This window comes from Strigops habroptila, chromosome 2 (assembly GCF_004027225.2).
Source record: "Strigops habroptila isolate Jane chromosome 2, bStrHab1.2.pri, whole genome shotgun sequence".
In the NCBI taxonomy this organism is placed as follows: Eukaryota; Metazoa; Chordata; class Aves; order Psittaciformes; family Psittacidae; genus Strigops; species Strigops habroptila.
The window spans coordinates 100,355,089-100,381,254 of record NC_044278.2 but is presented as its reverse complement, the minus strand read 5'-3'; the positions used below and the strand labels follow the sequence as shown (position 1 = coordinate 100,381,254).

At 41.9% G+C, this 26,166-nt stretch overlaps 1 protein-coding gene across 3 annotated transcripts in view; it reads right to left on the bottom strand.

Moving 5' to 3' along the window:
- STARD13 (StAR related lipid transfer domain containing 13) overlaps positions 1-26,166 on the bottom strand; it is a 249,435-nt gene that overhangs the window by 15,225 nt on the left and 208,044 nt on the right. For all 3 annotated transcript variants that reach the window (XM_030475577.1, XM_030475578.1, XM_030475579.1), the window contains 6 exons: positions 23,981-24,052; positions 21,887-21,968; positions 13,828-13,891; positions 7,275-8,653; positions 5,739-5,912; positions 3,497-3,656 (listed from right to left, as the gene is read on the bottom strand). In XM_030475577.1, coding sequence (XP_030331437.1) covers positions 3,497-3,656; positions 5,739-5,912; positions 7,275-8,653; positions 13,828-13,891; positions 21,887-21,968; positions 23,981-24,052 — 1,931 coding nt within the window. The remainder of the gene's footprint in view (positions 1-3,496; positions 3,657-5,738; positions 5,913-7,274; positions 8,654-13,827; positions 13,892-21,886; positions 21,969-23,980; positions 24,053-26,166) is intronic.

Here is a 26,166-nt window from a genome sequence, read left to right as displayed (position 1 = left end):
CCACAGAGGGGATTACTTGTGCAGTGTCACTAAGATACATTTTTATCCTGTTTGCTTTCTATTCTAAAGGAAGCGGTAATTCTTCAAATTATGCCTTCAAGGCAGTGCTGCCCTTTTATGTCCTTCTCACCAGTGGAATTCCCCTGGGGTGAATTCCTGAGCCTCAGCCATGTTATTTATTCCCAAAAGGGTTTACGGTGTTTCATTTGGGAAGTGTTAGTACTGCTTTCCTTCAGTTTTGCAGGGGAAAAGTTGAAATACTGAGAAAGACCTATGAAAAAGCGCATTTCAGGTTTGGAATTATAGACTTCTGTTTGTCTGTGCCCACTGTCTCACTGGTGGTCAGTTCAGCTTTCTGTGTGGCATAGTCCACCAAGAAAAATGTGTAAAGGTAAGGACATGCCTTCTGTCCTTTTTACCCTTACTTCTGCCAGCACAGAGTTCAGGTAAGGCCCTCCTTCCCCTAAAACACCTCCCAACTGCTCAACTGTATTTAGCACTTCTGTTAACTCAGACATATATGACACTCATTACATAAATCACACACTCTGGAGCTCTGTGAGGGGATGCATTTATTTATATGGCAATGAACTGCTACAGCAGATTGGCTGTGAGGCAACTTTTCTGCTATGTCTTCTTATCGATGGATTTAGCATCACTTGTGAGGTAAATTTATGTGTAGGAAGTAGAGAACAGGAGTGTGCCCTGTGTACATCCACCGGTGTACTGTATCTCTGTTCACAAGTGCAGCTCTGCTCTATTTCCTGACAAAAGAATACAAGAAAGAACATCTAGCTCTTTTAATCTGGTTTTCCCTTTCCCTTTCTCCTTTCTAAATCCCTCGTATGCTGAAGATGCAGAAGGACACATGCTAATTCTATAAAAAAGAAAATAAATTACACTTTTGGCATGTGGTAGATAAATGTCAGAGCAGAGGCTCAGTTCTCTTCTTTTGATGGAAAGTGTCCTTGTTGGTATAAAGAACCTTAAAAACCTTCAGCTAAGCCTGATTCAAGAGGTCAGATGTCAAATTTCACCTGTGCAATCTCCTGCTGCACATCATTTTGCTAATCTCGATCTCTGTTTTTGTTTAATGATAATTATCCAAACTCCAATTTCCCTTTTTCTTGGAAAAAATTATAATCAAAAGAGGACATTTCTTCACTTCATAGAAAAAAGATGGTTTAGGCTCTGTTTTGCAATATTACAGACTCATTCTGTAAATAAAATGGGACTATAAATCTAGTGATTTATCAGGCATTAGTCTGGCTCAATCTGTTTATTACCCTCACACTGTGCATCATCTGCCCTGCAAGTAGCCATATGATGCATGACAGAAATAAAGATGCAGTCAAAAAAGCCAAAGCGGTTTCTGTTTCACAAGTTGAAACTGAATAATATATCCTACAAATAATGGTGAGGCTCTTCATATCCTCTTACATATTTCAGGGCCAGGAGCCAGACCTTACAGTGATTTAGAGCAACCTCAACTTTAACAAGTGCCTGTGGTAGAAGCTCTGGTGCCTGTTGAGGACTCTAGACTGCCTTCTGCAGTCCATGGAAGAGACACATAAGCAAGATGCTGGTGGAAACCAGAGTCTGCTCAGACCTCTGGCTGGGCATTAGGAGACTGAATTAAATGGAAAAAACAGGAGTGACTGTAAAGCGAAGAAGCTGCATTGCCTGGAGGGTTTTGGCCTAGAAAGGTTTTTGGTGGAAAGATATTTTAAATGGTCCCAATCTGTACTTCTCTTCCTTTATTTTCTATTCAGCATTTTCTCAATTCCACTCTCAGTGGAAACTCAAGCTGAGTTGAAATGGCCCTTCACATAGCTATGATGCTTCCCAGCAAGTAAAGCTGCCCTCTTAGAGCAGATATTTGTCCAAGATGGGCCACGGACATTCCTTTTGACTGCCTCAAAGCTCTGAAGAGCTTTTTCTTTCTCTTCGGTTTTACTCTCACTTTTACTTTCTCCCCCATTAATCTGCTCTCTCTTTCCTCTTTCTTCTTGTTCTGCTTCTTAGCTGATGAGTCCCTCCCTATCCTGACATCTTCTGATCCTCTCTCTCTCTCTCCAATTCCATTACTGACTCCAGGCTCACTGCATCACTTTTCTTCCTACATTGGGTTTCCAGGCTCAGTACACAAACTGATTCCAGATTACCACAGTGATAACCAGGCATGTTAGCTATTGAATTATTGCGTCGAGTTGTCTCTATGCATCTTTCCCTTCCATCCCCTATTAGTACAATTCCAATAGGCTACTCATCCCACCCTTTAGCTCCCATCAGAAGGACACATCTCACCTTACTTTTGACACCCCAGAGTTGGATGTCAAGGTTTGAACACTAGAGGATCTCTTCACAGAGAGAAATGATAGAAAGGACCTGTGTCTTCCCCACTGGCTCTAAAGGGAAATGGTTGTGATTCACAGCAAGGCATTTAGTTTTTACACTAATTTTCAGACTTCCATTTTGAGGAAGATGACTGTCACCCAACAAACCAACCTGAACAACAACCAGAATGGTTATCATAAAATGGAAAGATTCAGAACTGACTATTTCTACCCTTTTTGTGTGCTCAGAGCTACAAAAACCAGCAAAGTCTGTGGAGTAAATGCTAGTTTCTCCTTTTGAACTTACAACTATCTAAAAGCAGTTATGGAAGAGGTCATATAACATGAGGTCAATAATAATAGAGGACTGAATATAATCTTCCAGAGGGTTTCTCCCAGTTCTATGTTCGTAAAGATACATACCCTCATCCTTAGGGGAAGAACAGTAAAAATATGATCAGTATGTCCCTGTTCTACAGCTAAAGGCAATAAAAAAATCTGAAATACTTTTGAGTATGAGGGTCTCCCTCCTGGCTTGTTGGAGCTAAACACACTATAAAAGGAAATGTGCCATAATGGCTTTGGCATTGAACCCCTGCTGACCTGACTCTATCTGGATGTATCTGACTTTGTCAACAGAATACTTTGAATATTTTGCTGAGTTTGCTCTCTATTCTTGGATGTTTCTTTCTTTGCTAAGTAAATAAAACCTTTTGTACCATATCTTGTGAAATGGTGAATGTAGTTAACCCTCAGTAGCAAGAGTCAAGCATAAGCAGCGCAGATATATGGGTAGAAGCTGGGAGTCCTGATCTCTTCCCAGGTCTGATTCAATAGACATGAAGATCTCATGTCATTCTTTGAGGTAGGCTATGGCATACAAATCAGCAAGACTGTTATAGGTGCAAGAATTTAACAGATAAGCTGGATACAAATCTCAAAATTGAAAACCATTAGTATTGGCACCAAGTATCAAATCACCAGAGGAGATCTGGGTCCAACGTGAGATGTAACAACCTTCATATAACTCTGGTACCACATACAAAAAGGTTTACCACTGTTTGCTTAGGGTGGCTTTCACATACAAAAAGGTTTACCACTGCTTGCTTAGGGTGGCTTTTCAGAAAAAATCAACCAAGTCCTTGGAGTAACGTTCATACCTGATCCAGACAGTTGCTCCGTAAGTAGCGTAGAGCTTGTTGTATGCTCTGGGGAAGAGGCTGTCCTGTTCTCTGGACGTGAACTATCAGAGGCACACCAAAGACGTTCTTGTCCTTGTAGTCAGGGACTTTCATCCTCTTCATGAACTTTGGCACAGACCTGAAAATTAACACGAACAGGTTGCATGAAAATATCAGAGTATTTACACAGTCTCTCTGAGTAACACTGCTGGCAGAAAGGGGTGATTGGGGCCTTTTTTATAAAGGTGGTGAAATAATGCTTAATGCATAATACATGGACACTTTACAATCAGTATAATTGATGGATTTCTTGACAACTTTTAAAAGTAGTTGGCCCCTGGCTCTAAGATATACCATAATAATCTGTTCTAACAAACAACTTTTACTGTGCAGTTGTCATCCAGCTGAAACCAACATGGTTTATAGCATCAGTTAGGGACTCAAAGAAATGGCACAGCAAAGCATAATGGAGAGAGTATCTAAAAGAAAAGGAGATTCAGTCCTCTAACATGCTGAATGATTTTTATACTACTGGTTACATGATTTAGTATTTCTACTGACTAACAATTTACAGTAATAAATGATGGTGGAAAATCTATATGTGCCAGATTCATCTTGTTGTTACATGATTTATTTTAGTTGAGTAACTTCAGTGAAGCTGGTGAGCTTGCTTTCTTCCCAAAATGATGGTGAAAAGGAGAACAAACTGGATTCCCTTTGTGGGAGTCATTACTGCAGTGGAATTAAAAAAAAAAAAAAAAAAAAAAAAAAAAAAAAGATGAGTATGACCTGAATGTGACAAAGATTGTTCTCATCTGTGTGGGAAGGAGATAGAACTTGGATGAAATGACCTACTGAAGGAGTACAGCATATAACTATACAGCTATTTAGAGTCCCACTCTTATAAACCCTTAGAGACTGATTATACAAACTGAGGAAATACTTGTCAGGAAGGAAAATCTCTGTACAAACCAGGATCTAGAATTTGCTGTATTCTAGTCTTCTTATTTGGAGTTAGTGAAGGTGAGATTCATTTCAGTACAGATGTTTTCAGCTAGCTGCAGGGGGCTGTACCAAAGGAGAACAGCGATCTGGGAGTTCATCCTCATGAATGTTAGCTCTCTGATGGAGATTTAGAAAGAGTTAGCAGTCCAGGCTACCTCTATACCCACTGTAGAGTGAGGTATCTCTGGAGGGTGACCCAAACCCTCAGCCTTGGATAGAATGAGGTGCCTTTGGAGTTGCCTGTCATTTTCTACTGACCACAGACAGCCAACCTGACTTGCTCAGATTAGATTTACAACTTCTTGGAGTGGCTGATGTCAGTGAGGTGAATCTCACTTGTAGTCCCTTGTATTTATTTTTCTATTTCTAGAGGAAAACTGGTCTTATCTAGCTTACAGCTGAATTTAGTAGGATTTTGGTCAAGTGCTTCGAACATGGATATCACAATGTAAATGTCAAGTCATATTGGTTTTGGACTCAGTGTCTCTGTGTAGCGGGGAAAATTTCTGTTATCCTTTTGATTATTTCTCAGATACTTGTATCTCTCACCCATGCCCATTTCTATTCTTGTATATATCAGTCTGCATGGCCCATCAGGGTTCATATACTATTAAACATAAAGGTTTCTGTGGCATGTTGCTACAGAAGGAGCCACAATTCATGTTCATCTGCCCTTCGCTCCCCTCTCTGAGTGTGACCAGGTAGCTGTTACAGCTGCTAAGGCTGCAAGCTCCCTCTAACGTCTGCCCAGGCCTAGGCCAACGCTTGGATCTTTTGATCTGCAAAGTCCCATAACTGTTTTAACCCTTCTTTTAAAGCACAAACAAACCAATATCGAATATATGAAGTATCAGCACCAGCTGTTTCTTTTCGAATCGCGAAATGAATTCTGGGGAAGACTTACTGTAAACATTTCCTGCTTTTAATCACCCTCTCCTACTCCTGTTTATTTTTCTGGAACTGGAGTGTTGTTAGAGAGGCCAGGGTTGTCTCTCTGTTAGAGCACAGGAATGAAGTCAGATCTCCAGGATCTATTTCTGACTTTGTCACTGATTCCCTAGGCAGCGATGGATTAAACGGGACAGTTTCAAATTCTACAGTTGAAGTCAATTGTTCCTCCTAATTGCATTTACTGAATTTACTATCAGAATAACAGAATTAGGAGAAACTATTTCCTTCTAAAAATATCTTTTTTCCAGTTATTGATGGTACTCACCAGGTCCAGCCATGTTTGTTTGACATGGAGTACTTTTCCATGATGGCAGTAAGGCGAAGCAGAGAGAATTTCTGCAGCAGATTCAGTTGGGCTGCTGACTGATTGCTGATGTGAAGTGATGCGATGGAGTGGCTCTGGCGATGAGAGATTTGGAAACTATGCCATCGTAATCGCCTTTAGCAAAGGAAACAATAGAAAAATTGGGCACAAGAAGATGGTATACTCTGAGATAGAGCTGGGCAATATATAAAACATACATAAACACACATATTATGGCTCATAGTGTGTCAACTGAAAGAAAATGTAGCTTGTAGGCAAATAAAACAATTTGCTTAATCTCTTTAATTTTGGAAATGCCCAAGTTTTGATTTTTTAACTTTAAATTCACAAGTGGGTGTGGGTCCTGTCCATGTACTGAGGGAAGCAGTGCTGCCTGCTATGCCCTTTAGCCCACACATTTCCAACAGGATGTGGGACATCCAGATTCAAATGTTCTCTCCCTGACTCAGAACAGGGATTTGATGCCTGGTCCCTCACCTCCCAGGGGACTGGCCTGACCACCAAGGTATTTGGAGATGAGGTTCTCCAAATATCTTTACTATTAAATACTGAAGGATTTTTCGGAGAAGGGATTGAACCCTGTGTCTCCCTGGCAAGAGCCGTAACCACAAAGCTATTAAGCCACTCACATCTTCTCTTTACTCCAACGCACTTTCTCTATATACTGGATACATCAGAAAAAAACCCATTTCAGTTTCTTGTTTTGCTAAACATGAATTCTGGCTCAAATCCTAAATGCTTTGGCACTGCTCATTTACTCAGTAGTTTCCTCGAGTTCACTTGCTTGTGATGGTGGTGAGCAAGCAGAGGCAGCAGTAAACCATAGCATGGCAGAATCCTCTCTGAGGACATGACAAGACTGATGGCAGAACAGAAAATACCAGGTATTTTCTCATGGCTTTGGCACATACAAAGCCACCCTATACACAGGAGTATGGATCCACAAAGGCAACCAGGGCCTTGCTTCTTTGGCTTGACTCATCCCCCTGACTTAAAACAGGTCTGCAAACTTTTCACTTTTAATAAGAAGTTCATTGTATACCATCACTGCATCCCATCATAGAAGGGACTGGGGAAGGGCAGGGAAATTCTCTTTGAGCACAAAGGGACATGTTTGTAAAGCAGACCAGTACATAAAAAAAGTGCACAAGGCTACTGATGCATAAATACTGGTGTGCATAACTTGAGAAGACAAACTGAAAATACATCTCGCAACATATACAGGATCCTACTATGTAAACAGTGGATCAAGTGAGAAAAAAATGCTTTAGTTTGCTGTATTAAACCAGTTCTCCATTGATTACACATAAGAATTTCTGTAGCAGGATGTCCCTTCTCCCAAAGTCACACCCTTCCCTGGAAAGTCCCCATCCCCATACAGGATGAGTACAACTGTAACAATACCCTGCACCTTCTGACTCACATTATATTGCATTTCACAGTCTATGGATTTGTGTACAAATTTTTGCTACCTACCTGCTTGGCCTTGTGAGCGATGCTCCCACCCCAGAGTCTCTCCTGTCCCTAACACCAGTGGCTTCGGATTCATTCAGGGATGTTCCATCTCTGTCCATGTCACTTGGTGTGGTCCGGCCATCAGAAACAGAGTTTCCTTCAAAATCAAGCGTGATCTGTGTGGGCGACTGGAAAGGCAACGATGGAGATTCCCTGACTGACACATCATCGACTGGCAGACCTGGCAACACATTCTTTGACCAGCCATCTACCACCTCCTGGAGTCCATTGACATGCTGCAAAATGTCATCTAAATGAGGAAAAAGTACATCTTTCTCTAAGTCCAGGAGGTCCCCAGTACTAGCATACAAATGGGAACCTGGCACGTTGTCATAAATACTAATTCTGCTCTCTTTAGGACAGCAAGCCATCAATCCAGACTCATTTGGAGTAGAGCAGTTCTGCTTTCCCAAAGAGATGCTGCCTGTCCTCCAGTTTACACTGTTACTGTTGTCTGTAGGTGAGAGGCTTTCAATAGAAAGCGCCTTGGGAAAGGTCCCTGGTTTGTGATCCTTGGGAATATGCACAACCAAGTTCTCTTGGGAATGAAATTCATTTTTGCGGTTTTGGTCCACCACTTGCCGTAAGGCCGTTCCTGACAGAACATCCAGGTCCTCCAGGTACATCCCACCTCTCTTGTTTGCTTCATGGCATTTGCGTTCCTTCAGACACGGTGTGCTCACCCCACTGCTGCTGTTTTCGGACTGACTGCTGTCACTGCTGGATTTGGCAGAAAAGGAAAGTCCTCTTTTGACTGAATCTTGTCCGAAGTTTTTGAGATCGCCATTGACTATCTCTACACAGTGCATGTCTTTCAAGGATTTTGGCTCATATTGGAGAACAGGTCCACTTATCTCTAGAGGACCCGTTCTTCCCGAGCCTTTTAGTTTTCCATGCACACCTTTTGCTTTTAGTGTCTCCATGCGTTTTAGAAAGGTTTTTGCTTTGGTTCGTGTTGGTTTCTCATTCTTCAGGTTGTCCTTAGGGGACAGGGCGGTGTTTATCACAGTAGAGTCTTGCAGCAGTGCGGTTTCTACATCATGCTGGCCAGAGCAGTCGCAGGTCTCCCTGGCAGCGCTGCTGACACCGGATTGACTCCTGTTGTCACTTCCCCCACTGCTCTCACTATGAATAGATGAGACCTCAGGTTCACTCAGATCTGTAAGTACGCTCTCGCTGCTTGTTGTATTTTTCATTTTAATGTCCCCAGAAGATCCATGTCTGTCTGATCGGTGAAGCAAAGCATCAATATCGTCCACCCGAGACCATCGTCTGCTGGTTCTTTGGAAAGTCCATTTATTACTGATAGCACAGAGGTCTTCTTCATCTGAATCTTCACTCTGGAAAACAGCAAGTGGCACATGTTAAAAGCAGGTGCTTTTACTTGTTATTTGAATTAATGTGATTGTGCTGTTCTATGTGAATGACAGGTGGCAAAGTCTCCCTGACCCTAGTTTATGAAAGATTGGTCATCAGTTCTTTCATAAAAGCCTCTTTCATTTAATTGTAAAGACTGCAGCAAGAATCTTAATAAGTAAGGAATAAAAGCCTGTTCTATGTTTGGGAGCTCATAAGTCTCATCAACGCCTCCTGGTTTCTGCAGGGCAGATTGCCTGTGCACTGAACTGCATAGGACCAATGCCCATAGTGACTGTTTAGAAAAACAGGGGGTTGAAAGGTCCAAGTAGAGGGATCCTGACTTGCAGAGATGGTGTTAAGATACATGATAGAGACTGGGAAGTAGCTGGATAATATAGCAATGTGAGACATTTAAGAAACCTAGACAGCAAATATCTGATGCTGCACTTCTAGTTTTGCAGTGAGAACTAAGTAAACATCTATAAACTTCACAGACAAGGTACATCTAACAAGATTTATATTTCAGGAACAGATAAATAGCGATGATGCTTAATATAACAAATACAAGAGAAATATTTGGAGGTACTTCTTAGGGTGGGTCTGAGCGCAGGCAGAGGAAGGCAGTGAAGGCAGCCGTAGAGGTGTGGGGTGGAGGAGCAGCCAGACTCAGTCCGGGGTAGATGAGGTAGCACCTACAGTTGAGATGAGCTTTTGTACAGTGGCAACTGCTATTTTCATTGTTTTTGCCATCAGAGGCACCATAACATTGACGACTTGCAGCCTGCCCCACTGTCTCTGGCTTCCCCTGGCCTCTCCTGAGGTAGCAGCAGCCTCACAGCCCTTCCTGGTCTCACCCCTCTGCCTGAGGCATGCAGCATTGCACTTCTGTTTAGGCAGCTCCAGGACTACTCTGCAATGCAGGCGACATGCACCTTGGAAAAAAATTGGATAAAAAAGCTCTCATGACTTTTTTCTCATCTGTTTGCTCAAGCAAAAAAGACACATCTTCAGCATGAAGCATGCAGTGTTGAACTTGATGTTCTCTAAGGATGCGAAGCCCTCAGTTGCTAATGAGTATCCTTCCCCTGACTTTGAACTGGATTTATACTGCATTATTCTTGTACATTTGTTTTAAAGCAGGACAAACTAACTTCACCTACATGACATCCAAGCAGCTCTTCACATTCTTGGAAGCAGTATGAAGGCAGTAAAATATGACAGGCTGTCAGACTAAAATGAGGTGCTAAACCAGAAAGACTATTTTGGGACTGGAAAAATTCTCATTTTAAAAGTCTATTATTAGAAGTATTTTTCTATGAAGTTTTGATGGTAAAGTTATCTCCCATCTCTGACTAGATCTCTGCTGGTCTGTCTAATTGAAAAATGTAAACCAAATTTTACAAGAACACCCAAAACCTTAAATAATGCAAAACCATAGCAGAAGGGTTTAGTAGAGTGCCAGGTCTCACTCATACCATAAGCTTTTGCCAGTTTATCACTTCAAGTTGGCCAGATGTTTTAGATCACGTCCAAACCATAAAATAAAATATAGCTATGAAATTTTAGGTTCAATCATTCCTCTTTTATCTGCTAACGTCGAGGTGTGCAGTGCTCCTGCCACTGATGTTAGTTCACTGGAATGAATGGGGATCTCAGTTCTGCGGCTAGAGAGAAAAAGGAAGCAGCTAGTGAAGCATCAGGAAAGGGGCTAGAAAAGGCTAATATTGCTTTGGCCATCTTGTCTGCAGGGAAGAAACAGCATATCAGCGAGCTCTACCTGTGTTTTAGCTTCACAGTGTTCTGTATGCTTGTACGAGTGAAGGACTGCACAGACTCAGGCACTTAAAAATCCATCTATTGTGGTCTTAGTAGTGCCACAAAGTGGATATTTTAAAAACCGCAAGGGCATGTACTTTTAAATATTTAGCAGTGGTAATTAGATCTACAAAGCATATCACCACCGGAGCGTTGATGGCACCAGCCAATAGGATAAAAATATATTTTCTTGTTTGTTGAACATCCCAATATGCCAAAGGGACCTTGGCTGACACAAATCCCTGTAGCTGCACTGACCTTACTGTATAAACTGACAGGATTTAGCCTGCATTTTCTACAAGCTGGAATCGATAGCCAAAGTGGTAGAAACATTGCGAAAAACACTGTGAGGAGAGCAGAGCAGGAGACAGAAATAAACATAAATTCAGCGGTGATGAACATGAATGGATATTGGTAGTAAACAATTTTTGCCTCTAACGACAACAAAGATAGGATTACATTCTGCCCAAGAACCACTCAGAAAATACAGAGGGTTTTCAGTGTTGAAATTAGCAGCTCCATGGAAAAAAAAAAAAAAAAAAAAAGAGGTTAGTTTTGTGGGGGTTTTGGGGTTTGGTTTTCTTTTTTTTTTTTTTTTTAAATTGGTAATGAAAAATGCTTGTGTTTCATCACAAGCAAAATAAGACAAATGAAATATCTAGATACTGAAATGCTGTCATGATGACTCACTCCAGATTCGGCTGACTGTGAGTCCTGTGACATAATGTGCTTTTCTTTTGATGGAATCAGTAGAAATTCTGGAAACCACGGACATCCTGAATAACCCACTGTTCTTGTTAGATACCAGAGTGCCCTAACAAATGAGATCGTCCTGAAAAAAATGAAGAGAGCACTTTGCCAACTGACATGTCACCAGCTATGCGGACAGCAGATCAAGACTGGGTCTGAAAGCAACGATTCATCTCACACAGGCAGAGCAGACATCTTGGAGCAGTGACTGTATACTTCTACTGACCTAGGGTGAAATCAAGTGCGCAGCTTTGGAGCATATTCAAGAGTCCATTTAATACCATTATGTTTGGGAAGACGAGAAGGGGCAAGTTTCTTGAGGAGTGACGGATAACATTTGCCAAAGAGAAAGAGGTTTTGATTCACAGATTTGTCACAGTTGATTTAAAATAGTACAGCTTTTTGACTGAGGGTGTACTTGCCTGAGATACAGGAGGGTAACAAAAGGCAAAAAGTGGGTTTATTTGCGGTGGAATTCTGCCACATTTTTCCAGCTGGGGGCAGGAATTCTCATAAATCGACAGCTGCAGAAGGCAGTTAATCCAAAGGCTAATTCTGTCTATCCAAATCGCTTATGGACATATTTGCAACACATACACAAGGATTTCTGTATGCATCTCAATGAAGCCAAAGGGAAGAGAGCAGCCCACAGCGTGAATGGTTTGGGTGGGAGAGCAGGCAGTGGGGAATGCTCACACAGTGCTGGCTTTCACAGTAACCTTGCCTGGCAGCTCACTTGGCCATATTTTGATGAATCACTCAAGCAGCTGTGGTAGTCTTGTGCAAACGTGTTATGCTGAACCTCCAAAGCAAGCTGATTTTGCATTTCATTGTGCAGATCACCATAGAGACTATTAGGAAAGGCAGTATCTACAGCAGAAGTTTACTTGGTTCAGTATTCAATTGCAGACCCCATTTTCCAGCTTTTACACATGCATTTACATTTCCTCTTGTCAGCAGTCTCTCCTCCCTCTTCTCTCCCCCACACTCTTCTACTTTCAGTTGCTCTGTATCTGTTGTCCCAAATCTCCTCCATCCCCTCATTCTCTGCAGTATTCTATGCTCTGATTCTCCCTGGCCTCATGTAGGTATGGACCCAACTAGCTTCTGTCCCCCTGAAAAAAGTAGGGCAGTCTGACTTCCATAGAGAATATTGGTCATCTGCAAGAGGATCAGCTGAGGGCTTAAATCTATTCAAAGCAGGGAGGGGTGGCAGCAAAATTAATAAAACCCAAAGATAAGAAAATCCTTTTTTTTAAACCAACATAATCAGACATTTAAGGAAGCAAACAAGCAAGCAAGCATACAAACCTCACACCAAACCCAAAATACTTGTTGAACAGAAGGATGGGAACTGAACAAAATACCCAGAGGATAATCAGCATTCACTTATATGTTGCTTTCTGTAATTCTGTCTCTTGTGCAACTCCAGTATCTCAGCTTAAACACAAGTACATGAGTTCATGGATGCAGAACAGACAACAATCCAAGCAGGCCAAGGACACAATTGGTTGAGTTGGTTTTTGCTGAAGGACCTCAGCCTCTTCCTGTAGTGCCTACCTGCCCAAATGACAAAGTTATTGTGTAGTTAAGGGAAATTACTGTTCCCTCTCTCAGGTATGATGTGGGTGTTTGATGTGGAAAGTGTTGACACTTATCAAAGACAAGAAAAACCCATCAGGTCTGAAGCAGTGAAGACAAGAGGTCTCCGTGGCTCAAGTGAATGGACAAAATGCAAGCTAAAGAGGCTACATACACTGGGGAACAAACAGGCACATGCCAAAGGCAAAAATACCCAGGCATTAAAACCATTCTCTATTCAAATTCCCTCAAACATTGAATAGAGTATGAGCAGACTGAATCTGCAAAGACACCAAAAATACAACTCTCAGAGACACTTTTTAAAAAGCATTAGACAAACACTCTAAGGAAGGAAAAACAGGCACCAAGATTTCTCAGAGTCAACAACTACCATTGTATACTACTGAAGGGCTTGGAGGAATTTGTGACCAGAAAATTAAACATTCAACAGTTAATGCTGGACATGTTACAAAACTCGCAAAATCAATAGGCAGTTTCTGCAGTCCTCACCAAAAACCTTTAAGCTCAAATTCCCATGTTACACAGGAGTTTGTAAGGATGAGAGTTTATTTTCATATTCTTAACTGTGAATAAGTCAGTACAAGAAATAAAGATATTGTTTTAATCCAAGCAGCTTGCATTTTTTTCCGAGCAGGATTTTCCATTGTGTACTCACATGGCACTGGCAAACAAGCCAGTCTAAAGAAACCACACCATCTTTTCACCCCCTAACTTGAGTTGCACATATGTGAAGTTTTAAGTACTGTGTGTGCCCTTTTAACACATGCAGCATTGTTCCTGCTGTATTAGTCACAGGTTTTTTCTGGTTTATTTATAATTTCAAGATTCAGCAATTCACGTTATCATGTGTCCAGATAACGCTGACATGTGTTCAAAGTCAAATACTCTTAATTTACTTTTAAGAGCATTAGTGACTAAAAGGCTAAATCAGGGAGGTTTTATCAGAAAAGGCAGTGCAAAGCCAGCACATTTTATGAAGTTTCCTTACCTTTTTTCTTTGGAAGTTCACATCGAGTTTCATTGAGGCGCACTTGTTCAGTGTGTTCAGTCGTCTACAGGGCAAAGCAAATTCAAAAGATTAGCAGCCTCTGATTAAAGGGCATGACTTTTCGTAAGTTCAAAAGCTTTTCTCTTATCTGCCAACTGCATACAACAGGCTTCACAAACAATAATGGTCATATTATTCCAGGGTAAAAGACCACTGCATTAAAAGGGAATCATAGCTTTACATTGCTTGATCGCCAGGTTTTGTACATTGTTTTTAAATTTATAAACATTTAAGTATTTAGCAAAGGAAACAGGTATAAACAAACATGGCTGATGGCTGGGGAAATTACAAGAGAAGAAGGAGGTAAATTGCCTTCTGCAGGACTGTAACATAACTGGTCTAAAATGTGGATTTCAAAGCACTGGTGAAAGACAGAAGAAAAAGATGCATTTCCTTGCTTCAGGAACTTTAAAATGTCCTTTAAAAAGCTGACATAAAGAATAACTTTTAGCAGTTAAATGCCTGTCCACAGCCCATAGTTCCTTTCCCACAGCTGTGGATCATATAGACAGGTTAACACACCTGACATGTAACAAATATAACATCTTTAAATAAATGGTTGGTAATAATGTTACCAGGGACTTTGAAAGGCTTCTGCTCCTTAAATCCAAGGGTATACCATGATGCTGGTGTTTGAAGTGACAATCAGATAACGGTGGGAACTGAACGTGCGTGTGTGCCCATGTGCAGAGACAGAGCACAAGAAAACATGCTCTTTCAATAGAGAACCTACTATGCTAATCATAATTGATTAGGTTTTTATTTATACTTAAAGGTCCTGATTCATTAAGCCATCCATCTTCTAAAAGCAGAGGTTCAGAGGTAAACAGGTTCGACTTCAAACATTTTCCACATTTACGGCTGAATTTCAAAATAAAGAGAGGCAGAGTGGGAGAGCCATGTGCCCTCAACACTCTTCTGTAGGCTGCCTGAATCTTTGCAGCATGTCTTTCCAAAAAGAGCTGCCCCTGTTACTTCCAGCTTTCAGGAAGAGGCTGCAAATCTCCAGAACTGATAACATTTGCAACATATGGCTTCAATGGCTTCAAACTTCAACAAAGGAAGCTTAGATTAGATATAAGGAAGAAGTTCTTTACAGCGAGGGTGGTGAAGCACTGGAATAGGTTGCCCAGGGAGGTTGTGGATGCTCCATCCCTGGCGGTGTTCAAGGCCAGGTTGGACAGAGCCTTGGGCCACATAGTTTAGGGCGAGGTGTCCCTGCCCATGGCAGGGGGGTTGGAACTAGATGATTTTAAGGTACTTTCCAACCCTAACTATTCTATGATTCTATGATATGTGGTAAGTTACAAGAACAAGTGAAAAAAAAAGGAACACATCAATAATATAATCTCTCACATACCGTAAGTACATTATGGCATTAACATATTCCTTCCCGGAACTTCTAATATTAGAAATCCTTCCAAATTGACACCACTAATAAAGAACCAGCCTACCAAATGTGGATCTTCCTATAAAAAAACATTTCCTCACAAAATGTCACCTGCTCATTTGCAGACAAAATACTCCTCCCTAACTCAAGCCCATAAACTCGTTATTCTGTATCAGAAAAGTCCTGTGCTCATCATATTAATGCGCATATAATGTATGCACAAGCACACCCCGCATACATGATAGTAATGTTTTTGAAATAAATTTCAGGGTTTGTGGCTCTACAGCTGTATCTTCAGCCTTCTGCCCACAAATCCTCCTTTGGGATTACATCTATTACTGCAAAGCTCATCTTTTGCCCAAACATGGAATTTTTCAACCCAAAGTTGCAATTTCTTGGAGCCCTGGGGCTAAATAATGTTCAGTGCTTCTTTTGAGAGTAAAACATTTAACTTTGTATATGAATATCAATTCCAAATATACTTAGGCACAGACACATTTCCATAGGACTTTGGTCCAACTGTCTATCCTTGGAGATGACAAGAAAGGTGAACTGGAGGCTCAGATTGGAGTCCCTGTACCTCTGCATTAGCTGGGCTGTGCTGAAGGGACAAACTTGTAGCCACATTTCCACACTGACATGTCGCTGTGTGCCACCTGAGTGATCATAGCTGCATAGCTGGGTCATGCTGCTGCTGTGTTCTCACACCTTGAGTGGTCAGACCAGGGATGGGGAAGTGCTTCCTCATTCCTTGACCTAAACGTGTCCTGCAAGGCTGACTGGGAGACAGGCATCAGCTAAATTCACTCCCAGAGGCTCAGAAAACTGAAGGAACCACTGCCTCCTTTCAAGCTGCTCATCAAGTCTGAAAAACAAGACATCGACTCCCCCTCACTTGCTTTCATGAGAGCAGGAACTGAAGAAACTCCTGAGAAAGAGGGCTGTCTCCTCAACAGCCCCTGGCAGATGATCTCTGCAACTGCTTCCGCAACAGTTTACAAAAATCCTCTATACTTACTGCCTATTTGAAGTTGTTAAGGAGAAGATGTAGAAGAAAATATTTTAAATACAGCGACCAGTGCTTCCTTCCATTCACTATGGTATCGCTTGCCTTCTAAAAACTCAGGAGCAAGCACGCACTTCAAGAGCAGGAAGACAAGGAAGCAACAGCCCTTGATATACCCTTTGCCCTGTTTGCACCCAGGTACCTCTGTATGTGTCCACACAACAGCAGAAAATGTCAAGGCATTTCTATGAAGAAGGGATGCTTCTTCAGCATGGAAAGGTGCAGAAAGCACATGATCAAACCAACAAGACCATTTAAAGCCATCACTTTCCTGCTAACGGCATTCAAAAGTGAGGTTGTGTCAGCAGCAAAAATGACTGAGAGGTCATCTCTATAACAGCAGGTATCTTTACTTGAACTTGAGGTTTGGGAAGCCACACCATTGTCCTGGCTGCTTTCTACCCTGGCTTTGCTAAGAAGAACTTGCTCCATCAAAAACAAAACTACCTTCTACTGGGTGCCAGGGCCTCAACCTCAGGTTTTAAATTTACCCATCTACAAAACATTGGCATGCTTTCTGGGGCACTTCCAGTGCTGTGGGAAGACTTGCCAGTGAAATTAGAGAACTAATGATCATAGTTGTGAGCTTGCCTGGTACTAACAACCCAATCAAAGCCAGTCTGTTTCAACTTCTTTTGCCTTGTTGATGTGCCAGCAGTGGGAGAAAGCTTTTCTCATCTGCTTAAAGTCATTAGATGACTGACAGCCAGGTGCTCATCAAATCTTTCAAAAAGCAAAAAAATAAAAGTCTCAGGCTACAAAAGGCTGCCACAAATGTCCCAGTCAAAACGGGAGAAGCACTACTTTGACATCACTGCTTAAAAACACAGGAAAAGACTGCCTGTTTGTAATGCTAACAAAACACAAAATCTGGACTTGAGAAAACACAGGAAAAAATACATTAAATAAACAAAAGAGAGGTGGATATATAAAAAACAAATCATCTAGGATGCATTTGAATCCTTGTCTAGAAAGCTTTACAGTGTTCAGGAGAAGCCTGCAAAATATTTACTACAGCAAGTGCTTCACTGATGTTAATTTTATTTCTTCTCCAGGCCATCACAGGTAAACACTACCTCTATGGTTTAACACTTATCTCTATGGTGAAACATCATGTCTTTGTTGAAAAGTGTCCCTTGAAACAATACTTAAACATCATCGGAGCAATTCAGGTGCCCAAACAGAGGTATCTGGTGCTATTTTAGATGCCTCAGAGTATTAAGCCTGGCTTTCAGCTGCTACAGGTCCTCTACGGTCCAGTCAGCCATGGAGAAGTCTGAGATATCTTAGGAGATCTAAGATGGCAACAGACATGGGTATTTAGATCTCTGAATCCCAACCCTAGTGCTGTAATTATTAACCCTTATGATGGAAGTTCTTCAGAAGTAGTAATTCTCTGACTTTTGCATCCTGCACAGCAAGCACTAAGCAGTGTTTACAAATGAACACCAGCCTGCAGCAGTGCAGGACCTGATCAGCTGGAAAACCCTGTGATTTTTTGTTGTCCTGCTTGGAGAGCCACCCGGACTTAGATCTCTCTGCATTCCTCTGGACCTTTTCTGCCGCTGCTTCCAAGCAGCTGGTGGGGAATGCAGCCAGGAGCACAGTCATGCAGGAGGCACTGTGGGGAGGGCTAGTACGGACAGCAGAGTGTTCTACTGTGGCAGATCTACAAATGTCCTCTCTTACGGATCATGACAAAGCAAAAACATTATATGGTTCAATAAACTCCTCTCTGAGGGAAACACAAGTTTAGCCAAGTTTAGGTGCTGCATACACATGCTCCTAGCTAGCTTCTTCTGGGGCTGTGAATTTAGCTCCTTGTGCTGTGCTCTGCTGATGCCTGAACACTGAATAACGGTCCTCCCAGTACCGTTAAGGCTGGTGTGTGAAGCTCACACTGGCATGTCCCTGCTCCCCCAGCTTTGTGTGTGTAAAGAATATACACGACACCAGTTCTATAACTTTTTTTCATGGCTGCAACTGTGTTACTTAATAGACTACATGCTCACATGAGGTGAGTCAACTCTCCTTGAGGTCAGCGGGAGTCATTCTACTGACTTCAGAGCAGGGCTTTCTGTACTCCATGAGGAAAGCTGGTCTTATCTCCTAACAGTACTTAGAGCAATGCAACTCAGAAGACAGTACCGACTATACAACCATAATTTCAAAACTCTAATGGTAGGATGTCCCATATACAGTGACCTTTGGATGATTTACAAACTATCTAAGAGACAATAGTTATGGAAAAATAGGGTGCTGGCTGCTTGGCACAGTTCAAATTTTAAGAGCATGATTTAGGGGCCTATGTATCAGACTTACATAGTTGTTCTTTATATTCTTAGTCACTGTATTTACATGAATACAAAAAGTACAACATGGCTTGGCTTTTCCTTCTCACCCTCTTATCACAGCATCCACAAAAGTTCCCAGAGCAGAGTTGGTTGCTGCTATTTTGGAAATGACACAGAGATCCAGCTATTAAATTTTCATGCCCAATTATTATTTTGGCAGGCTGACAGCATTTGCCTGCAGATTGCATGGCAATTTTCTATTGTTCATTACTCAATAAAATCTGAGTGGAATCTCTGGTAGATACGCCTCTAACCCAAAGGCCTCACATTTGGTCATTAGTCTGCCAAATTTTCAAATTATATTGTAAACAGCAGGAGTGTTAGAATATCTCAAAAAGGTCACTGAAATCTTTTACAAAAGGGAGTCTTAGGCTTTCTGACTAAAATGCTAACAGCTGCCTTAAAAAAAGAAAAGGTTCCTCTGCATTTGTGCCTCATGTTGTTTTGTATACTGCAATACCATAAGAAAACTGGTTATAAGATGAGATTGAGAGTCTTATTTCAACCAACAAGAGCAGAGAAATTCAGTGTTTATGCTAAAACCATTACCATCCAGAGCTAAAACTCTGCTCAAACTGATTATCCATTCTGGCATTCCAGCTTTAAAATTATCCTCCAAATAAAAATGAGAAACCCATTTTGTTCGGTACTATGGGCTGAATGTTCTATTAGTCAGTGTGAAGGCTTGGTCATGCATAGCTTCAAGGGCAGTTCTGGGTGTTTGAAGAATGGAAGTTTGGCTCCCAAACTAGGAATTGGTGCATACAGAAATAATAACCAACCTTTTTTTTTCAGCTTTCTGTTTCATGAAAGCGAATCATAGCCTGCAGCTCTTGTATGATTTACTGTCATGCACCTCGTAGTAACACCACCACAGAGCAAAGCAAGGGTAGAAAACCAGCCTCAGTGGTCAGCTGTGCTGTGAGGATTTCCAGTATACTGGAGAACTTGGAAGATACTACTTTGGTAGCTAATACAGTAACAAAGGTGGTATTGGGGGCAGCGGCTGACACTCTTTACTGGTTTTGATATACCTGAATCTTGACATTTGGCTGAATCGCTTTTTACAGGTTACTCTCAGCTAAAGCTTTGGAGTAGCTGAGTTACAGCAAATTAAATGTCTGCAAACTGAAAACATAACATGCACATAATACCTGTATCTCTACCTGCTAGTATATGAGGTGTTAGTCCTTTTTTCGATCTAAACTGTTTAAAAACTCCCAACAAAAATGAAAGCCAACAGGTGCTGTCTTCTGAATAAAATCATAACAGAAAAAGTTACTAGACAGTCATAAAACTTTATTTTTTAATAAAAGGTTTGCAAAGATCTGTGTCTATGCTTCTGTACTACAGGTCTTAGCAGTATCACTTGATTCAGGCTAACATAAAGCATTTTGTCACATGAATGCATCTATCCAGCTGCTAGTTTACTTTCCAAACCCTCATCTTTTAATAAAAGAGAGGGAAAAAAAGTCTCCAGCTGCTCAGCTCACAAATAAATCCTCATAAATATATCAACCCAGTGTGATTGTAGGTGAGTCTACAGAAAGGCCAGAGGACCAAGAGATGAGCTTTTCCCATTTAGCTATGTAGATGCTGGATGCCTCGTGACCATGACTGAAGTACTACCATTGCCAATTACTTCAGAGAAGAAAGACTGGGGAGAGTCACAGAGCTATGCAATAACTGCACCTCACTGTTTGCTTTCACAAGAAAAAGACAGGGATAGCCATCATCCTTGCACTTCTGGAAAGTCCTTCAAGTTTGCAGGGAGGCGGGGAGGGCAGAGGGAAAGGCACCTCAACCTCCTACCACTACCACTTTCCAGTTCCCAAACTACAGCAAAGTATGTCTTCCACCATGCCAGACTGAAGCAGGGGGTGCATGTATGTGTGGGAAGAAGGTTTCTTAGCCATGAATATAGCAATCCCTCCCACCAAACATCAGAGAACAGCACTGGATCAAGTCTGCACCCTTGACAGCAATCACTGAATGACCAAAGTGTTTCCTACTGATTTGTCTTCAGACACAGAGGCTACTACATAGAGAAAGAGAATATTCTGTTCCCTGTATCTGTAACAGACAAAATGAGAAGCAATAGGTCTCGCAGTAAAGGAGTTTTGGGAAAGCATTCTGACAGCTACACCCAGGAATTACCTGGATCCTCCAGGAAGAAGGGCATAGCCCAGGATGGAGAAATGAAGTGATGAATACTCTTCCAGCCCTATTTCCTATAACTCTCAGACTCACTCTCTGCATTCCTCGATCACAGACCCATGAATTCCTGCAATGCACAGTACAATGTGCAGTGGAACAGCATATGCTCTCTGACGACTTTAGCCACAGTTGCAGAAGGGGGACTAGAGTTTTGTCCAATTATCTTGGTGTTGGTGTTGTGAAAGTTTCCACAACATGTAATAAAGCCTGCTTGGTTAGGGGCCAGATGCTCCTTTGTCCTTACTGAAGAGGAGAGGAGCAGAACCCAGCTTGAGCTGAGCACAGGAGAAGGAAGAGGGGAACAATGCCTCTGCAATGTGGTTTTGCAAAACTACCACAGAATTGCTGCTTCTTGAGTCCTGGGGGACAGAACTTGAGCAATGCAATACTGTATATTCATCACAGGCAGAGTATAAAAAGTTAGATAAACAGCAAACACAAGCCCTCTGGGAGGGGCAAAGCAGTGATTAGTTGTAGCAGCTGTAGTACTGTGGGGTTCTGGTCCCACTTCTGTAACTGGTGCCAAAAGGAGAGTACCAAGGGAATCACAGCAGCATGAAAACCACATCTGCTGCCAGAGAAAGTACTTGCTGAATTCTGTGCAGTGAAGTTTCATCTTTTATGCTGTGCTTGGACATGAGAGTTATTCATGTGCAACTCAAATGTGGATCGTTTATTCAGGGTTTGCTTGTACTATGTCTATAGTTATTTATTAAAGGCAAGTGTTTCATTCCAAATCCATTGGATTTGGGTCTTCCCAAATCATGTGATGTTTTCTATGAGTGTAGTGAGGGTCCCACTCCAGGATTTTCCATAAGAGAAATTAATTCAGAATGGTAGCATAATAGACATCATTGTTTAATTCACGTGGACAACCAAACATTTCTGCTGCTGCTTCTGCTGCTATGCTAACAATAACAAACCAGCTTATGTTTTTAAATTATCAGAAAAGAAATTTTAGGTGTTACTTACCTGCAAAGAGGTTCTACAAGGTCCTTGTCAAGAAAATCATGATCTTTCTTTACTGCAGCAATGTCAATAGGAAACTGAGAATCTATAAAAGGAGACACAATATTAAGATGACTGCTTGCTATTCAAATGAAAATACATTGTCTATATATAAAATGCTTTGAATGTGCTTGCTCACTGGAATCTAGTATGACTGATTTCACTCAGCTCTGGTTCCCTTCCAGCTATATCTGTGACTCTTTCAGCCACTTTATTATTTTTGTTTTCTGTTAAAGGTATAGTTGAACATCCTGTGCACCAAAGAGAGAGCAAGATTATTTCATTTTGGCTTTAGCTGTTCTTTCTAGCACCTAGCACAAACAAATGAGATCAGGGAATTACCAACAGACTTTCTTTATCCACATGATCAACAAGGTTCCCCATTCCCATCACAGTCACTTAATGAGTTATTTGCTAGACTTTTCGCATGAAACACAAATGTTCTGTGTTTTTTGCTTTTAATACAGGTTCCAATAACAATGATTTCAGACAAAGGGTTACTCAAGTAACAGAGACCAAAATGATGAGTTGAATTATAACCCCCAATATGAGCTAAAAAGCCAGACTAGTGTGCTGGAAGCTGACATTTGTAATAAAAAGTGACATGGCTGTAAAACATTAGTGGGCTTTGTAACAGTGGGATGGGTTCCAGCGCTGTGGCTGCTCTCCAGACTGCTCTGCCATGCTTAGGTACCACAGCAGGATGCTGGGATACAGAAACTGCAGCCAGCATTTTCAGACACTAGTGCTTAACACTGACATAACAGATGGTGTAAAAAGGACCTTGTTTCAGAGACTCGGACTGTCTAGAGCGCATACTGACTCTACAGGAATTGTGGGAGCCCAGCACAGGTTGTTTTTTGGAGGGAACATCCCTTTGAGTTCAGCAGGCAGTGGGCTCTCCTTTCACTGGGGGAGTCAGTATCTGAGATACTCTGTCTACAAGGCAGAAAAAAAGTACTACTGGACACCCATGGACTGTGGTAGACACACATCTATGTCAGCTTTGGTCTGGCAGGCTTATTAGTCTTAGTTCCCTGCTGGGTTTAATAGAGCCCATGTGGAGTCACCTGAGCATCTCTGCAAGGTGCTCCTAGTCCTTCGGAACCCAGCAGCCCATCAGGACCCAGCACCTGAGCCCTGAGGGACCTCAGCTGGCCATGAGAAGTCGTGAAGGTGTCTTTGGCATCACACTCCCCACTGGCCTCAACCCCACACAAGGGGATGGACAGCGTCTGAGCTATCTCTCTGCAGAGCTGGCTCTGACCCATGAGGTTTCTTGGCCATCATTCCATGAGTGGAGCTGTGTTGCTTCCAGACCCAAGCTGACCCTGGAAGGTGTCCAGTGGCATTTGGTAGAGCTGTGCTTTGGCTAATAAGCCCAAGTGGGCCTGAGCTGGCTCTGTATCTCTGGCAGACAGAATATGCAGTTTGGGAAGAACGAAGATCAGCTGCAGTTTCCCTCTCAGCACAAACCTAGGGAGAGCAGGAAAAGCCCAGCCCCAGTTCCCAAACTGCTCCTGAATGTAGCAGCAGTGCAACCACTCACCCTGCCCTCAAGGACACCGGTTCCCTGGTCACTAACTTTACGACTAGAAAGGGGACATGGCCATTTCCTTGGAGTTAGCAAAATATTTGCAAATGTAAAATGCAGCTCAGATTATTCAATTTTGGTAACTTCACAGAGTTTTTAATCTTATTTTCAGCAAGACTGAAATTTTCAGTAACTTGCACTGTATTCAATCTCATATTAGACACAGTTCAGGAAGTTTTTAAAAAAAGAGACCTATGTACTTGGATTTTTTGTACTTGTTTTTGTTAACCTTTGAAGTTTACACAAACTATGTCCCTCTTTTTTTTTTTTTTTCTTCTCATGGCTATGAGGGCAAGAATCTTACTTCTCTTTAGGCACTGGTATGAGTCCAGCAGCTAAGGCTTTGTGAAGCAGCCAGCCATGGCCATAACTCAGTCAAACATAGAGCTGGCCAACTGCAAGCTCTCCTGGCAAGAACCCAGTGCACTTTCAGTACTGCACAAAGAGGATAAAAACCTACTTACCCTCATAGAACTGAGCATATTGGGGAAATCCAGCTGCACGTAACCAGTCACACGCTTCCTTTGCTTCGATTTCTGAGCAGAAAAAGAGAAAAAAGTTCCATTTTGTTATTTTGCATTAGAAGTTCTTTTAATTACAAGAAAATAACACAGAGACTTGATACTAGCTGTTTGTTGCTTAAAAATACTGTCACCACTCTGAAGTATTTCTTTATAGCACCAGAAAATAAAACAGTCTCTCAAAGAAATTCACCTGCCTCCACAGGACCCTGGGGTTTGCATAGCTGCTTGGTGACCAGGATGAAGTGTAAATCATCTCCACAGCAGGAGAAATTGCTCAGCCAGGTTTGTGGTTCTGTGTTTTATCCTCCCCCAAGAACAAGTTGTTGGGGAGAGGTGAAGATGAAGCAGGGTGGGAATGGGGTGACAGGGAGCATGTACTATGTTCTTTCCTGCTCTGACACTTCTTGCAGAGAAAAGTCCCATGTGAAAGCCACTGAAAGCTCTGCCAGGAAAACCCTAGTGCAGGTCTTATGTTAATGAAGGGACAATTGCACGGGTAGGATGTGCCTTCCTACTCCTACCTTTAGCCATCTGAACTCCATTATACAGACTCCATCCATAGGCAATAGAGAGACGGTTACTTCAAAAGGGTGATTCATTTCACCTTGAAGTATTGTCTAAAATAGGTGAGATAAATCAACTACTGACAACGCTTTTCTCTTGTGGCTGCTAACAGGGGGAGACTAAACAGCTACAGGTATGGCCGTGCAGCTAAATAAAATAGATACAGGCAGTAGCTTCAAGCACTGGACCCCAGGCCACTCACTCTTTAAATTTACTTCACTTCCAGGCCTGTTTCGGGCTGTTTCAGTTATCTATCAAGAGAAATCTTTTCTTGAGAAGGCTTGTACTAAGCACTGAGGAGAGGAATCAGTCTGTGTCATCTTGCCCCTGCCTCTCCGCTATTTAGAAGTATGGACACAGCTGATGCTGGACTATGTTTCCCCTCTCAAACAGCTTTCACAGGATAAGATGCCTCCTACCCTATAGAAGAGGTGGGGAAATCATCAGCTGAACAAGAGAACAGTCCCTCTTTATTTTGAAAGTGACAGTCAGGATATATGAGCATGAGGGAACAGAAGAAACTCATGTTCAAAAGGGAACTGCGTAAGACCTAAAGCTTTTTGCACAGGAGAGGCAAATGCACCTTGTGCAGTTACTAAAGCAGTAGTAAATAAATGTCAGCTACAGAAAAACAGAGGATAAATTTTTAAATGTCTTTAGTCAAACTGACTTTGTGCAGTCCAGTAGTCACACGGTTCTGTACTCAACCTCTGAGATGACTGATGCACGTTGACGGTGGGGTACCTCAATTTTTACCAAGCTCCATGGGCTTATTTTATGGAAAGCAGTGTGCCAGGTCCGGCTCTGCCCAGTGCCCACACTGGGAGCACGTGCAGCTGCTCCCAGAGCAACCGCAGAAACAACTGAAAACAGAGGCTCACCCAGATAAATGCGGATTTCTGGGGAAACCTGGGCAACACCTCCTTGCTGCCCAGATCCAGATCAGGATCTACTACTTGAACAGTTTGAGTCTACAAGATCAAAGTCAAAACACATATCTGCACCTCTTGCATTTGCAAAATGCAAAGGAATACAGTGTGCAAGTGTTGAAGAAAATAGACATTTTATGTCGCTTATTATTCAACCTGAATGAACCAGTCAAGGGTTTTGGCACATTTGTGGTTGTAAAATCTAGCCAGCCATAATATGAACCCCTAAATATAAAGCAAGTGATGGAACTGGAAAAAGAAAATCAGGCTCAGTTGCTCTTCTGCATGTTCTGCCCTGCATGCAAAAAAATTCCAGTTGTAAATCTGTTTTCTACTAAAACGCATTTTTATAGATAGGAAATGCTGGCGTGAATTTTTCCCCATGTAATTCTGTTCAAATCACTCATACTCTTAATGACTTTACCCACTGAAGCTTGCCATAAAACTTGCTTTGAATATACTCTGCAGTATGTGAGCCATTCACCTTTCTGATCCTCTAAATACTGATTCATGCCAGCAAATTTTGTTGCAGAAATAAAAATTGAGAATACAAGGTCTACGTATCAAAAGCCTGATATCCCAAAGATGATTAGACAGCCAGTAACAGCTCTGCAATGGCTGCAATTATTAGCA